This window comes from Ovis aries, chromosome 14, assembly GCF_016772045.2.
Source record: "Ovis aries strain OAR_USU_Benz2616 breed Rambouillet chromosome 14, ARS-UI_Ramb_v3.0, whole genome shotgun sequence".
Taxonomy (NCBI): domain Eukaryota; kingdom Metazoa; phylum Chordata; class Mammalia; order Artiodactyla; family Bovidae; genus Ovis; species Ovis aries.
Window position 1 is genome coordinate 50,032,684 of NC_056067.1, and position 15,575 is coordinate 50,048,258.

A 15,575-nucleotide genomic window follows, 5' to 3' on the forward strand; every position below is an offset into this window, starting at 1 on the left:
AAAGACCTGCGTCAGGAATTGGTGTTAGGAGCTCGCCACGGCGGGTAACAAGTCGTAGACGGTCGGGATGGAGGCCGTAGTGACCGCGGCGAGGGAACCTGGTGAAGGTGAGGTCCTGGCCGCGCGGAGGCGGCAGGAGGGTGGGGCTGCAGTGTCACTGTGAAATGTTTCCCCTTGAAGGTGAAGGAGGACTGTATAAAAGAGGGCACCTGTCCTCGGCCTTACCTGTCCGCTTCACCGCTTTGTCCAGATTAACCCCTGTCTTGGCAGGCTGACCTCTTTTATCCCATCGCCTCCCCTGAAATTAACCTCTTCCAGTTCTTTCGGTGTCCCGGGCTAACCCGTTTCCTTACGAGGCTAACTCAGGCTAGCAAACCTGTCCCTGTCCTGGGCTAACTCTCGCATTATCTCAGCCAACCTTGCTTTCTCATGTTACCTCCTTCCCTTGACTCCTCCCCTCCCACGCAAACTCTTCTTTGCTAACGCCTCCCCACATTTCACTCTAATTCCCTTTCTCCGAAAGTCCACAGTCCCATCTGCTTACTCAGGGTCGTTAATCCATTTCTGTGCTCTCTTTTGCGTTTTCAATCTCTTTATTTCTCCTGATGCCTCTCCCATCAGTACCTAAAATGCTTTTGTTTTGCAAGTTTTAACCTAAAAAGCTATCCCTTGATTCCATGCCGCCTTCCAGATACCATTTAATCTTCTCCAAAGAGTCATTTACACTTGCCTCCTCTTTCCACCCACTGCTGTCTGGCTTTTACCTTCAGAAACTGCACTGATTAGGGTCCCCAGTGACCTCCCTGTGTAGTTGTGTGTTTTTTGTTTTTTTTTTTGTCTTAAGAAAGATTTATGTATGTATTTATTTATTTATGGCTGGGGTGGCTCTTTGTTGCTACATGCAGGCTTTCTCTAGTTGTGGAGAGCCAGGGGCTACTCTTTGTTGCGATGCACAGGCTTCTCACTGTGGTGGCTTCTCTTGTTGCAGAGCACAGGCTCAGTAGTCGTGATCTACGGGTTTATTTGCTCCAAGGCATGTGGGATCTTCCCGGACCAGGGATTGAACCGGTGTCCCTTGCATTGCAAGGTGGATTCTCAACCATTGTACCACCAAGGAAGCCCCACTCTGTAGTTAAACCACATGGCCCTGTTCAGGTTTTTTTTTTCTTATTAAACTACTTGGAGAATTTGATGCCATTGACCCCTCTGTCTTTACTGAATGTTTTTCTTTGGTTTCTGTGACACCATTCTTTCTGATTTCCTTCCTATCTCTCAGGCTCCTCCTGCTCAGCCAGCATTAGTTTCCCATGGCTGCTGTAGCAAATGACCACAAATTGAGTGGCTTAAAACAACAGAAATTTCTTCTCTCACAGTTCTGGAGGCCAGGAGTCTGAAATCAGTATCACTGAGTTGACATCAAGGTGTCAGCAGGGCTGAGGAGGCTCTAAGGAGAACCCATTCCTCAGCTCTCCTAGCTTCTGGTGGCTCCTTGCATTCCGTGGTTTGATCCCACATCACTCCAATCTCTGCTCTGTCTTCACCTTGCCTTCTCCTCTGGGTGCATCAGATCTCGCTATGACAGGACGCTTGTAATGGCATTTAGGGCCCACCAGGATAATCCAAAAGAATCCCCCTATTTCAAGGTCCATACCTTAATCACATCTGCAAAGACCTTCTGAGTTTTGGGGGGGGGTTTTGGCCATGTAAGGTTAACATTCACTGGTTCCAGGAATTAAGATGTGGCTATATTGGGGGGCCATTTTTAGCCTCTCACAGCCTCCTTCCCATCCAGTCATGGCTCTTTCTTAGTCCCTCCTCTCTTTTCATCCCTCACACACTCTCCTGTACCCTCCCTGTGACTTTTTTCCTTCAGCTCCACCGCTTTCCTTGTCTCTGATGACTTCTGTAACTGTCCCCAGAGCAGCACTTCTCTCCTGAGAAGTCTCCAGCCCCAGGTACCAGCAGTCTCATAAATGCCTTCCCTTGGGTGTCTCCTGGGCCTGTCATACCATCCATGTCCCAAATTGGTCTCAACATCTTCCCCCAAATGTGCTCCTCATCCATGCCTGTGTGTCAGGGACAGTTTGACCAGTTTACTGGCCAGAGGCCTGGACCTTAACTGAATGCCTTCCTCGCCTTCCAGCCCTTCAATCCCATGACTTGTCCTAGTCAGCCTCTCAAGCATCTTTTTAATCTATCCTCTCTTCCACAGCCCCTTACATGGTCCAGCCCAGTCTTCTCTTGCCTCAGTGATTAAAACGCTCCCTGAAGCCCATTGCACCATAATCACCACCCTCTTTCTCTTCCCCATCCCAGTCAAGCTACCTAGAGGAGTTGTCTATACTTCCCCTCTTCGCTTATTTCCTGCTTGCAGTAGCCTTGCTCCAGTTCCCGCCACTTTTGAGAAAACAGCTCTCACCAAGGCTTGCCCAGCCCTCAGCTTTTCTGTTTCCAGTGCCTGTACTGGCTTTGACCTTGTCTGTCTTCTCCCATCAGACCAGGTGCTCCCTGGGAGCTGATTTGGATCCCTCAGTGGGTCTTCAGCGTTGCCCAGCTCAGGGCCCAGCACAGATTTAGAGTTGCTGAAGAGTGGTTAGATGGATGTGTGTGAGTAGGAGAGAAGGATGGATGAGTGAGTGGAGTTAGTGAATGTATGGAAGATTTCATGAACAAGGGAAAAGGCAAAATAGAGTGAATCAGTGACTGAAGTGGTCAAGGATAAGGAAACACACCAAGCACACTTCTCTCTCGGGGCCTTTGCACTGGCTCTTTCCTCTGCCACTTCCCACAGAAATCTCATGGCTCAGTCCCTGATGGCCTCAGGTCTCTAACTGAAATGTCACTTTTTTGGCAAGACCTTCACTGACTGTCCACTTAAAACTGCAGCCTGACCCCCATACCCTCCTCCTTCTCTCTTTTTTTATTTTACTCTACAATACTGTATTGGTTTTGCCATACATCAACATGAATCTGCCATGGGTATACACGTGTTCCCAATCCTGAGCCCCCCTCCCACCTCCCTCCCCATACCATCTCTCTGGGTCATCCCAGTGCACCAGCCCTCCTCCTTCCCTCTTAATTTTCCTGCACGGCTCCTGGAACCACCTAACACACTATTGTTTCTACTAATCATGTTTCCATTTGTCTGCCTTCCCCACTGAACTGTCAATCTCTTGCTTAGGGTGGTCTCTCTAGGGCCTAGAACAGTGCCCAGAATATAGCAGGTGCTCACTAAATGTGAAACGAGTGAGTGAGTGAGCACTCAGTCCCTGTCACCCACTCCCCCTATCCCCTCTCCCATCCCTGGAGTGACTGATCTCCCCTGTCCCCACAGGCCACACAGAGCCCAGTCCTGGGCACTGGGGGGAGCTGAGCTGGACGCCGGTCCTGCCCAGACCCCAGGACAAGGCGGAAGCAGCAGAGGGAACGCCAGGGGCCCTAGATGCCGACCCCCTGGAAGTGGAGGACACGGCGGTGAGTGCCATGCTGCGCGCGGTGGCTGCCAGCCGCCTGCCCGTGTGCAGCCAGCAGCAGGGCGAGCCCGACCTGACGGAGCGGGAGAAGGTGGCCATCCTGGGCCAGCTGTACCACGAGAAGCCGCTGGTGTTCCTGGAGCGCTTCCGCGCGGGCCTCCGGGAGGAGCACCTGGCCTGCTTTGGACACTTGCGCGGTGACCACCGCGCAGACTTCTACTGTGCCGAAGTGGCCCGGCAAGGCACCACCCGCCCCCGCACGCTGCGCACCCGCCTGCGTAACCGCCGCTACGCCGCCCTGCGTGAGCTCATCCAAGGTGTGGGGGCACACGGGCTGAGCGGGAGGGGAGACTGCGGCAGAGGAAGTAGAAGCAAGGGTGCGAGAGCAGAAACAGACGGAGATCCCGGAGAGACGGAGACAGAAATGTGGGGTGACAGGGCGCGATAGGGAGAGACAACAGGGACTCACGGGTAGAGAATGGCACAGGCAGTGAGAAGGGCTGGAATTTTGAGGATGACAGAAGTGCCATTTCAGGCCAGCGGGTCAAGGACACAGTGCCCGGCACGGTGATAACTGGTCATCCCTCAGGAAAACTAGGTCCCTACCTCATACTGTACAAAGAGGCATTGCCAGAAACCCAGGGGAGTATGTTCAGGAAAGGCCTCTTGAAACACACACACGTGTGAAATGCATGGAGAAAAACATCAGTGGGACTTCCCTGGTGTTCAGTGGCTCAGACTCCGCCTTCCAGTCCAGGGGTCCAGGTTCATCCCCAGTCAGGCAGCTAAGATCCCTCGGGACCAGTAACCCAAAATACAAAACAGAAGCAGTGTTGTAACAAGATTCAGTTAAGACTGTAAAAATGGTCCACCTCAAAAAATCTTGGAAAAAAAACAAAACAGGAAAGAAAATATCAGTACCTTTTTCTCTTTTCTTTAATTTTTAAATTTTTTGAAATTTTTGTGTAACGCTGTTACCCTTTTGCCCATGATGTAATTACAAGCAGCTTTGTGACCGAAGACACCAGAACTAAAAGATGCTAAAAGATGAGAGCAAATGAAGGAGAGGGTGAGTTAAGCTCTAGTCAGAGAGAAGGCACAGGCTATAGAGAAGGGGGACTGGAGAGGGACACAGTGACAGATGAGGAACAGGGATGAAGAGCTGAGGGAGGGTGAGTGAATGAAGGAACTCGGGTGAGACAGTAGAAACTGAGGAGAGAGAGACGGGGGCAGACAGGGGCAGGGGAAGGGAGGCAGAAACCGAGACCCAGAGAGAGAGAGTGCCAGTGAGAGATAAGGAGAGAGAGACTGACTGGTGGGGAACACCAGAAACAGCTATGGGGGCAAGAGGGGGGACAAGACGGAGCCCAGCATAGGGCTCTCGAGGGTGGGGCTGGGCAGGCTGAACTGTTATCTAAGGGACAGAGCTGCCTCTGCAGGGGCAGACAGCTAGGGGAGGTGGGAAGGCCCTGAGACTGAGGGGCAGGGAAGCCCGGCCCACCTGAGGGGTGAGGTGTGGGGTTTGGAAGACCAACAGGGACGCCCACACCTGGCCAGGTGCCCTGCGAGGCCTGATCCGGTGCACACGCACACCTGCTCCGTGCAGATGTATTCTTATGTGCCCAGCAGTGCAGGTGTGTCCAGGCAACAGCCAGAAGGAGGCTCAGCAGACAGGCATGCACGGTCTACACACCAGCTCCCCTGTGCAGTGTACTTGCCCACAGTGCCCTGCTCACCAGCTCCGAGACATGGGCCCAAGCAGTGTGCTGATGTGTGCACGCACACATGGGGTACAAATCCTTGCCAGCACAGCTGCACATGGGCCCTAGGCCACCAGGGCCTCAGGGGCCAGAATGTCCAACAACCTGACTGGACCCGACAAACTTGGGACACGTGAGGCCACACGTAGATACAGGCCTGGTCATGTTCATGTGCTCACACATGTTCATGAGTCCTCGTGGTCACGACCTCAGACATCTGTGCATGTTTCACTGCATTCCTGAATTTGGACAGTCACACACTTGTGTGTCTACAGCTTCCAGTCAGCATGGTTCCACGGCTGGGTGGACACAGGTCTGCCCAGAAGCTCACCCCCACCCAGCCCCTCGCCTCACCCGCTGACCCAGACCCCACGCCCACCCTCTCTCCTCCATGCAGGGGGCGAGTACTTCAGCGACGAGCAGATGCGCTTCCGGGCCCCACTGCTGTACGAGCAGTACATTGGGCAGTACCTGACCCAGGAGGAGCTCAGCGCCCGCACCCCGGCTCACCGGCCGCCCAAGCCTGGCCCCCCCGGCACGCCCACCTGCCCACTCTCCGACCTGCTGCTCCAGTCCTACCAGGAGCGGGAGCTGCAGCAGCGGCTGCTCCAGCAGCAGGAGGAGGAGGAGGCCTGCCTAGAGGAGGAGGACGATGAGGAGGACGAAGATGAGGAAGGTGAGGGTCGGGGGCCAGGGGGCCCCAGCATCGGCGCACCCAGCCCCAGCCTGTGTGCCTTAGCTCCTTGGCGGCACCACCTGCAGGAACAGATGGCACATCCTCCCCTGCCCGCCCTGAGCACCCTGGCCCTTCCATCCTCTCCAGCATCCCTACCCCCCTCCTCAAAGGACATCCCTCACCTCCAGGCCTTCGCTCATGCTGTTCCCTCCGCCTGGAGGGCCCTCCCTTGACCGCCCTCCTTCAGGTGTCAGGTCTCCACCCTGTTCTGTGGCCTCCAAAACACTGCGTTGTCACGGGTTTGATGTATGCCCTGGGAAGGTAGGGACAGGGCCATCGCGGTCACTGTCTTGTTCCCAGGGCCGCCCAGCATGAGGGATGCAGCTCTCTATGCACCTCTCACACCCCCCGACCCTGGGTGTCTCCCCTACAGACCAGAGACCTGGCAACGACTCAGAGGCCTGGGTCCCTGACTCGGAGGAGCGGCTGATCCTGCGGGAGGAGTTCACCAGCCGCATGCACCAGCGCTTCCTGGATGGCAAGGATGGGGACTTTGACTACAGGTGCTCCCCTGCCCTCGACCCTGGTCCCCCAGGCCAGCACCCCACAGGGCAGGGGCTCTGGGTTCACCCAGCTTAGGGGTGATCAGAGGTCAGTGGGTGACCCTGGAGCAGCTTTGTCCATCTCTGAGCCTCTGTCCCCTCCCCCGAAAGAGGGATTTGAGCGGGGCTGACGTTCAGCTTCACGTTGATAGACCACCGAAACATTCCTGTCCGGGTAGATGGTATGGCAGCCTGATACGACGTGTCCCCAGGACCGCAGACCTCCCCTTGCTGCAGGAAGTAGTCACTGGCAGGGTGACACCTGGTGTGGAGGGGCCTGTGCCGGGCGCCCTTGCTGGGCTCGTCGTTCATTTCTCCAGTGCAACCCTAGGGAAAAGATTCCCAGGCCACCCGGGAGAAAAGAGATTTTGCATCAAGGAAAAGGACACAGGCGAGTGAAGTATCAGAGTGAAAAGACAGATGCTTTTTGTTAACTGTGGCAGCCTTGCCTTGTGGTCTGAAACATCAGGTGTGGCAGCATAGGCCCCACCCCCCACAACACGTGAACAAGCAGCCCCTCGGGTCTCATCAGTAGAATGGGGGTCCTCATTGCCTCGGCCACGCCAGCCCCTGGTACAGGAGCATCTCTGGTCCAGTCTGGGATCCCCAGCTCTAGAGGCAATTCTGGCTGATCCACTTCGACATTTATCACTCTCAGGGCTCCACACAAAGCAGTGAGTAGAGTGCGCGGGCCCTGGGCACTCAGTAAGGACACCACTGCCACCATAAAGCCAGGTGCCCATGAGAAAGTCAGACCCAGCATGGGGTGTGGTGTGGGCCAAAGCCTGTGCCATCTGTGGGGGTCAGGGGGGAGCTGCTGGCCTGCATTCACCACTAGGTTCTCAGCGCTGCCGTGTCCAGACTCTGGGGATCAAGCAGGGAACAAAACCAGTGGAAGGATTCTCTGTCCAAGGGCGTCCCACTCCAGTGAGGAAGGCAAAAAAGGATCTAGTGAGGGAGCCAGAAAGAAAAAGCAGGGGGGTGGGTGATGAGGTGGCCAGGAGAGGCTCTCTGAGCAGGTGACATTGGAGCAGAGACCTGCAGCAGGGGAAGGGTAGGCGAGGGAAGAGCATTCCCTGCAGGGGGCAGGAGCAGGAGTCTTGGGGGGCACAGAGAGCCGCAGGGCGGGTGAGGAGGGAGCCAGGTGGTCTCATCAGAGGCGAGGGGGCTGAACTGGACAAGGCTTCATGCACCAGAGAGTGTGAGCAGGCCTGGGAGGGTCCTCACAACAGGACCCCTGGTTGCCTGAGGACAAGGTTTCTCCCTGTTGGCACTGTGGACCTTTTGGTCCAGATAATCCTTGTGCGGACTATCCTGCGTGCGGCGGGCGTTGACCAGCCTGCCTGCCTGCCTGTACCTCCTGAACACCAGCAGGAGCCCCCGCCTCCAAGCTGTAACAACCAAAATGTCCCCAGTTACCACGAATGTTCCCTGGGGTGGGGGTGGGGGTCAGGATCTTCCTGGTTGGGAAGAACTGCCTCTGGGGAATGTGGGCCCATGTGTCACTGCATCTTCCAGCTTTTTAAGAGAAACCAGAAGTTGTCTTGCAAGATCTTTCTTTGGCAAGTGTTTCTTTTTGTGTGAAGCCCTCAGAGACCCAGCCTAACCCAACTGTAAGTTAGCTCCAACTTACAGCTACCAGCAAACGGCCTTTGATTTCGGGGGCACCCCGGGCCCCAGCTCTTCCACCAGGTGAGAAGTGGGGAGGCCAGTGGCAGGCAGAGCCCATCCCTGACAGCCCCTCCCCCTGCAGCACCGTGGATGACAACCCCGACTTCGACAACCTGGACATCGTGGCCCGGGACGAGGAGGAGAAGTACTTCGACGAGGAGGAGCCCGAGGACGCGCCCAGCCCGGAGCTGGACGGGGACTGATGGCTGCGGCCGCCCACCGCCTCCCGCCCGCACAAGGCCAGCTCAGGGACTTTCTCTAAGCAGAAGCAGGCGGTTGCCCGGTGCCACCAAGCCTGGTGGTGGTCTCCACACCCTCTCCCCAGCTGTCCCTGGGCATCCCCCTAGCCCTCATCACCCACCTCAACCTCTTTCTCTCTGCCTTTCTAGCTCCTGCTATCTCTGTCTCTCTCTCTCCCCACCTCCCTGTTTCTCCTTTCTGCCTTTCTCTTTCTTCCCCTCCCTCTGTGCCTTGGCCCCTGTCCCCACCACAGGGCCCGGGATGAACATCCTCCCCTGGACCTAGGCCAGGGGCCCTCTGGCTGGAGCTGGCCAGGCTGACCTCAGAGCAGCGCTCCCCACTCTGCCCCACCACCAGCCCTGCTCTGACTCTCCTGCGCTCTGCACTGGCGTCTCAGGCTCGCAGGTGCACCTCCGTGCCTGGTACCTTGTTTCCTTTGGATTCAGCTCTCGGGACCCATGGCCACACATTCCCATCTCTCTCAGCCTCTGTGCTGGTTCTGTCCCTCTCTGCCTTTATCTCTGGGTTTCAGGATCCCCGCCTCCTCCCCAGGCTGTGAGCATCCCCCATCCTGGCTGCTGTGGGCAACAGAGCCTGGCTGCTGAGTAACCCAGCCTTGCTGTGGACAGCGGGGAGACCCTGGAAGTGGCCACCTGCTCTCACCTCTCCCTCAGGGCTCAGGTTTGGGAAAGGTGGGCAGGAGCAACGTGGGACCACGGGCCTGCTAGGTTGGGTAGGAGGGACTCTCCCCTCCCAGCATCCCCCTCCCAGCCACAATTTTCCCTCCCTTCCTTCCTTCACTTCCTCCACCTCCCTCTCCCTCTCCTGTTTACACTCCCCGAATACGCACAGGCTGTTATCATGGGTCCTGAGTCATCCCACATATACACACAGTCGGCCCCAGCCTCCCTGCCCCCAGGCAGCCACAGAGCCGGCCCCGCTGAGCCCCCTGCTGCCCTGGGCTAATGGGAGCCAGATGGCCGCCTGGTGACTCAGCAGCCGGCCTGTGGGAACCCAGGCGTCCCGCCTTCCCATGGCCCCACACTCAGCTCATGCTCCCCCAGCAGACATACACAGAAGGGGCTGGCTGCCCAGGGGGGAGCCAGGGGGAGGACACAGGCCATACGCTGGAGAAGAGGGGTGTGGGGACCCCTCACTCCCATGAGCCAGGCCATGGCCTGGCCTGAAAGCCCTCTCAAAACTGCCTCCAGCATGCAGCCCAGGGTGAAGGGAGACTCCAAGGACTCCTGGGGCTACAGCACTTGACCCCCAGGGCTCGGCTCTGCCCTCTGGGTCAACTGGAATTAGGGCCAGACACAGAAAGTGAAAGCTGGATGGAGGCTGGAGTTGAAGGGGTGGTCAATATAGTTCAGATTATTGAATAAGGAAGCTTCCAGTTCCTGAGCAGTTCGGTCCTGTGCCAGGCCCTGGCCAGGTGCCTGATGCTGGACTGAACCTCCAGACAGCCCCAGGAAGCAGGGGCTCCGTCCCATTCCATGTGTGGGCCATGGGCAGCCCAGAAAGGAGATGTCACATACTCAAGGCCAAGTCTTTGAGACCACCTCCTGGCCTGCCTGTCCACTCTCAGGGCCACGCAGCGTGGACGGACACACCCATTTCTCGGGGGTACCGACTGAAGGTGGGTCAGCTGCTGAGGCCGCCAACAGTGGATAACGCCTTTGGGGCCCTCCTGGTATGCTAGGCACTGCCGTTCCTCTCCAGAGACGCATGGAATCTTCTGGTGTTTAGTCAGTACCTGGATCACTGGACCATCACAGATATCCCGTGCAGTGCATACTCTCAGCACCGACGGTGCATCTCGGAGGAGACGCAGGGCTATCCCGTCAGCCAGACCCCCAGCTTGGAAAGATGAAGAGGGTGGGATGTTTGTCTCAGGTGCTTGTGTTCATGCCCTCAAGTTGTGAGGGGTCTTTCATACCACAAGTATCAGCCCCGGATGACCTGTACATTTTCCTTTTGATCATTAAATTTGTGATATACTGTGCCATACATAAATTTGTTACATAATTTTTTAAGTGATGAGAGACAGCATTTTGAGTCAGAATTAGGGTTAGTCAGATGGTGGAGCAGGAGCGTCTGTGCCTGAGAGACAGAGGTGGAGCCCGGAGACACACCCCCGTCAGAGCCGGTGAGACACTGAGGTGCCCAGAGAGGCGCCTGCCCCTCTGCTCCCGCTCCTTGGGGTTGGGGTGGGCGGAGAGGCTGAGTCAGGGAGGGGAGAGCCCCTCTGGGGGCATCCGGCCCCCACCCCCGTGTCTCCGGTCTGTCCTCCTGGTCGGGCTCTGCTGGCAGCCGGCTCCCCTCACACACACACACACACATCTGACACCTCTGTGCCTCCCGCCAGGGCTAAGCCTGTCCCAGCCCCTCTCCTCACTGTCCCCTCCTTCCTCTGCTCCTCCCCTCGCTCCGTCTTCTTTCTGGGGGAGCTGTCTCTGCAGCTCTGTCAGTATCTCCCCTCTCAACCCCTTCTCTTCCCACCGCTTTGCCCCCCACCTTTCTCTCTCCTTGTCTTTCCCTCCCTCTCAGTCTCTGCTTCCCCATACCTTTCTGTCGCAGCTCCCCGCCCCAGCTGCTCCTCTTGGCTTCACCCTCATTTTTTCCTACCCCTCTCTCTGCTGTCTCCTGGCCCACCCTCCTCGTCCCCACTCTGTTGGTCTCTCTCCCAGATCCTGGGAAGCCCAACGGGAATGTGCGGGTCAGAGCTTCACTGGTGGCCCCTGGGAGCCCAGGATGAGGGGTCACCACCTCGCCCCCACCCAGAAAGGGGGCGGGAAGGGGCAGCGAGGCTGTGGCCTGTCTGGCCAGAAGGAAGTGACTCTGCTGTGGCCTGTTCACCCCCGCCCCCAAGGACCTGCCGGGCTGCTACCACCCCCGGACTGGGGCCGAGTAAACACAGCCGCCAGCAGCTCAAGATATTTATACCGAGGTCCGGGCGTGGGTCCAGTGCCCACCACAGCCCCTGCCCTGCCCTGCCCGCCACAGCCAGCCCCAAGCCAACGTGGCACCAGCCAGCAAGGGGACGCGGCCGCAGACACAGCCAGCCTCCAGTCGGCACAGAGGCCGCCAGGCGTGTTGCTTGGGACGCCAGCGGCTTCACTGGGGACACAGGATGCCCCCCTGCCCTGGAGACACCAGAGCACAAATGCAGCCCTGCACACGCAGCTGCCCATGAACGTGAACACACACTCCACCGAAAACTCCAAAGCAACAGTGCAAAATAGAGACCCATGCAGCTGCTCACACACTGAAGTCATCAGCCCACATGTGGGGACAGAATGCAGACCCACCTGCTCACAGACCCCACAGAGGCTGAGAACACCAGTCCCAGAGATGGACATGCACACACACCGCGAGGACAGCAAGCATGTGGCAGACACACCCCACAGATACAAACATCCTCAGAATACCAGCCACACACACTGATCACGAAACAATGTAACCCAGAGGCCACTTGCCCACAGACACACTGGGAACTGTTGCACACACATACTGAAAACAGCCTGAGCAGGAAACACAACACACACACACTGTACCTCCTGGAAACACACTTTTCTCACAGACCCATAAACACACTTCTACTCAAACTTAAGCTAAGAATGTACAAATTTACCCCCAGAGAAGAGCACAGTGTTGAGGAAAAAATCCAGAGAAATAACACACCCCAGGGACACAACAAACTTACACACACAGGCTAACCGAGTCACATGGTGTCAGGACACAGAAACCAGAGTGCACACCAGCTTGTACAGCAGAAACACAAAGCAGGTGCAAGCGCCACGAATGCAGCACAGTCACACACACACACACATTCACAGTAGAAACGAAAGACACCGCACACTGATGTCCATAGATCGAGGCAGAAGGGGATTTTCTGTCCTCCCTCTCACCGCGCCCCTCCCTTTCTCCCTCTCTCACTGACCCCGTCCCAGGTCCCAGGCACATCTGGGGGAGGGGGCAGGAAGGCCTGGGCTGGCCTCCCTCGGCCCTGCTTCCTGCCCCGTGGGGGCTGGACGGGAAGCTGGGGCTCCAGCCGGAACCCAGGCTCCCCCCACGACTTCCCTCCCCGCCCGGGCTGCCCGCGGAGGCGGGGGAGGGGAGCGGGGGGCCCCCCCGAACCCCGGGGTTCGCCCCTGCGGCTGGCTGTCCTGCGAGGTCCGGCCTCCCCGCGGGGGCCCGGTGCGGGAGCCGCCCGGAAGGTGCTGAGCCCGCGGCTCTCCCTGCCCCCGGCGCCCGGGCAGGTGGGCGGGGTGTGGCCCGAGGGCGGGGCCGGGGCTCGGCGGCCGCGGGAGCGCGCGGCCCGGAGCGCGGCCGGGACTTGTCCCGGGCCCAGGCGCGAGCTGGGCGTGTGAGGGCCGCGGCCCCCGGGGTGTGTCCGGGTGTGGGGGACTCTCCGTCTGGGCCCCGGGGTGTGACAGTGCGTCTGGGTATGACGGGGCGGCCGCCGTCCGGAGGGCCGCGGGGGGACTCCCCGGGCTGAGCGTGTGGAGCGGCAGCTGTCAGGCCGAGTGGGCACGACCGCGCGGCCCTGACGTGTCAGGCCTCCGTGTGTGGGACGCTCCTGGGTGGGGCCTGCCGTGTGCGTGCACGCTGTGCCTGTGGGTGACGGTGACCCCTTGGAGGATGTTTGTGTAACTGCTGGTGGGTCGCAACCGGAGTCTCTGCTTCATTTCCTGAGCGGCTCGGATGCTGCGAGGAGTGTGTGCGTGACACTGCTCTTCCTCTCTGTCTGCTGTGCGCTGGTTGTGACCAGGACCCCACAGGAAAGACTTGTGTCGCTGCGTCTTGCTGTGTCCCCGTTGCAGTCTCTGCTTATGGTGTGTCCCAGCGGAACTCCAAGGCTGGGCTGTGTGCATGGAATGGGGCAGTGTGTCACACTGACACCAGGTCTCCCAGCCAGTGACTTGGGTCCCGCAGGTGTCTGTGTGTCCACTGTGGCACTAAGGAGACGCTGTGGGACCTTTACCCATATCTGAACCTCTGTGTGAATGTGTGCATACGTATGCCACATCCTCGTGGGGCTGCAGTGACTACTATTCATATCCTCGTGTCCTTGCTGGCATCTTCACACCAGAGGCTGCTAACAACAGCAACACTTCCTTGAAGAGACCTCCTCTGGTCCCCCATCTCATGCCCGGCCCTTTATGGCTCCCAGACCTGGGCCAGCAGGAGTGACCACACATCTACCGCTGGTCTGGGCTGGAAGGGGGCAGATGCTGGGACTCACACATCCAGACCTAGAGCTGCTGTCCCCCTGCCCCCAACAAAGGAAGCTCAGCACTCACACCATCCTCCCCCACGGGGGTCACTGGGCAAAACAGGTTAAGGAGAGGGCCAGGGAGAGACAGGAACTGAAACCAGGGAGGAAGAGGGGAAACTGAGAGGCCAGAGAAAGAGGAAGCAGGGCAGAGTTCACCAGCAAGACCCCAGCAGATGGGAACAAACAGAGCTCAGAGAACAGGTTCTCACAGGTTCCTTGATGGGGCTCTGGAAGGTGGGATCAGTGCAGAAGTCGTGTGCATAAACCCTCAACTCCAGCTGCCTGGATTTCAATCCCAGCTTTGCCATTTGCTAGCTGTGTGACCTTAGCAAGTCACTTAACCTCTCTGTGCCTCAGTATTCCCATCTGTGGAGTGGGGAGCAAATGGTCCCTGTAGCAGGAATTGTCAGGCTTTTCCTATCAAGGGTCAGATAATAAAGGTTTTTGACTTTGCACACTTTCTACTCAACTCTGCCCTTGCAGCACTAAAACAGCCAGACAGTACAGTAGGGAACGACCGTGGCTTTGGTCCAGTAAAACTTTATTTACAGAAACAGGCAGCCCGTCAGAATTTGCCTCGGGAGATAGTTTGCCAACCCCTGCTTTCTTGAGCTGTGGGGAGAATGCCGTGAGCTAGAAGCTCCATACCTGGCATGGAGAATTGTTGTTATTACTCTCTGGCCTGTGAGTGTTACTTTCTGACTCAGATCTTAACACCCTTCCCTATGCCCCTCCCTTCTAACCGCACTGGTCTCTTTCCTGTGTAGCTTACCCCAAGTTCAACTTCACTTCCAGGCCTTTGCTTTTGTTCACCTACCAAGAACACCCTCCCCCATCCTCCTCCAAGCTGCCATTTTGGCTTCCTTCAAGTCCCAAATGCCACCTCCTCCAAGAAGCCCTCCCTCCTCCCCAAAGCCATCTCTAGCCCATCCTGCTTTCCTATTTTTGCACACTGCTACTATGTCTGTCTCCTCCCCAGAAAGTAGGTTCTTAGTGGGCAGGAACAATTCCTTAACCTCTCTGGGCTTCGGTTTTCTTAAAGTGGGTATTATCAATCTCTATCTCAGAGCTTTGTTATGGTGGTTTCAAAAGTTAATTATTGTAAGACACTTAAAATAGGGTCCAAGATGCTCAGTCAAGAAACCTAACAATAAATAAATCTAAATGTTCAGTAGCAGTGAGGAACATAACAAGCGCAAAGGAAGTTTTTGTGTGAAGAGGGGCAAATAAATGGTGGACAAAGACAGGAGGAGGCAGATGAGGTGGGGGGGTGAGAGAACGTCGGAAAGGAGAACGCCGTCTGGCGCCCAACGACACAGAGACCCAATCCTCTCGCCACCTTTAATGGACCCCAGGTGGGCTTGATGGGGGGGGGCCGGGGTGCTGTGTCCTTAAATACAGTCCTGGTGAGGCGGGCGGGGGCGGGGCCGGGCCTGCCGGGTGGGCGGGGCCTATGGGGCGGGGGCTGTTGGGGTGGGGCGGGGCCTCAGCTGCACTTGCAGGAGCGCACGATCATGTTGGACAACTGCTCCACCTTGGGCTTGCGGCCCACGTAGTACACGATGGGCAGGGGTTCCAGCGCCTGAGGCACGCAGCACGGCGCCGCCGATGCGCCCGGGTTGTGCTGGTTGTACAGGGCCAGGACCTGCGGGGCGGGTGCGCGGGGTCAGGGTTGGGGGTCGTGGGGAGGATGCCGCCACCCTGCCCGCCTCTCCCCATCTCCCCCTGTCTTATCTCATTCCGTGTCTTTCTGATTCTCTGCCTCTCCCCATGTTCCACTCTTGGCTTGTATCTCACTGTCTTTCTCCTTCCATTTTCCGAATTCTCTACCCTCCTGCCTCTTGCTCTCTCATCTGTCTCCTTTTCTTTCTC

At 57.5% G+C, this 15,575-nt stretch overlaps 2 protein-coding genes across 5 annotated transcripts in view; one reads left to right on the forward strand and one right to left on the reverse strand.

The window, feature by feature from the left end:
- CCDC97 (coiled-coil domain containing 97) lies at nt 1-10,438 on the forward strand. The gene is made up of 5 exons (XM_004015277.6): nt 1-107; nt 3,335-3,790; nt 5,631-5,909; nt 6,343-6,472; nt 8,265-10,438. The coding sequence occupies exons 1-5, from the start codon at nt 68-70 to the stop codon at nt 8,383-8,385; spliced, it is 1,026 nt and encodes a 341-aa protein (XP_004015326.3). The 5' UTR covers nt 1-67; the 3' UTR covers nt 8,386-10,438.
- The window catches only part of TGFB1 (transforming growth factor beta 1), a 19,609-nt gene continuing 14,416 nt past the window's right edge, over nt 10,383-15,575 (reverse strand). For 2 of the 4 annotated variants that reach the window (XM_042230710.2, XM_042230708.2), the window contains exon 7: nt 10,383-13,289. In XM_042230710.2, coding sequence (XP_042086644.1) covers nt 13,110-13,289 — 180 coding nt within the window. In that variant the 3' untranslated portion in view covers nt 10,383-13,109. 4 annotated transcript variants of the gene reach the window in all.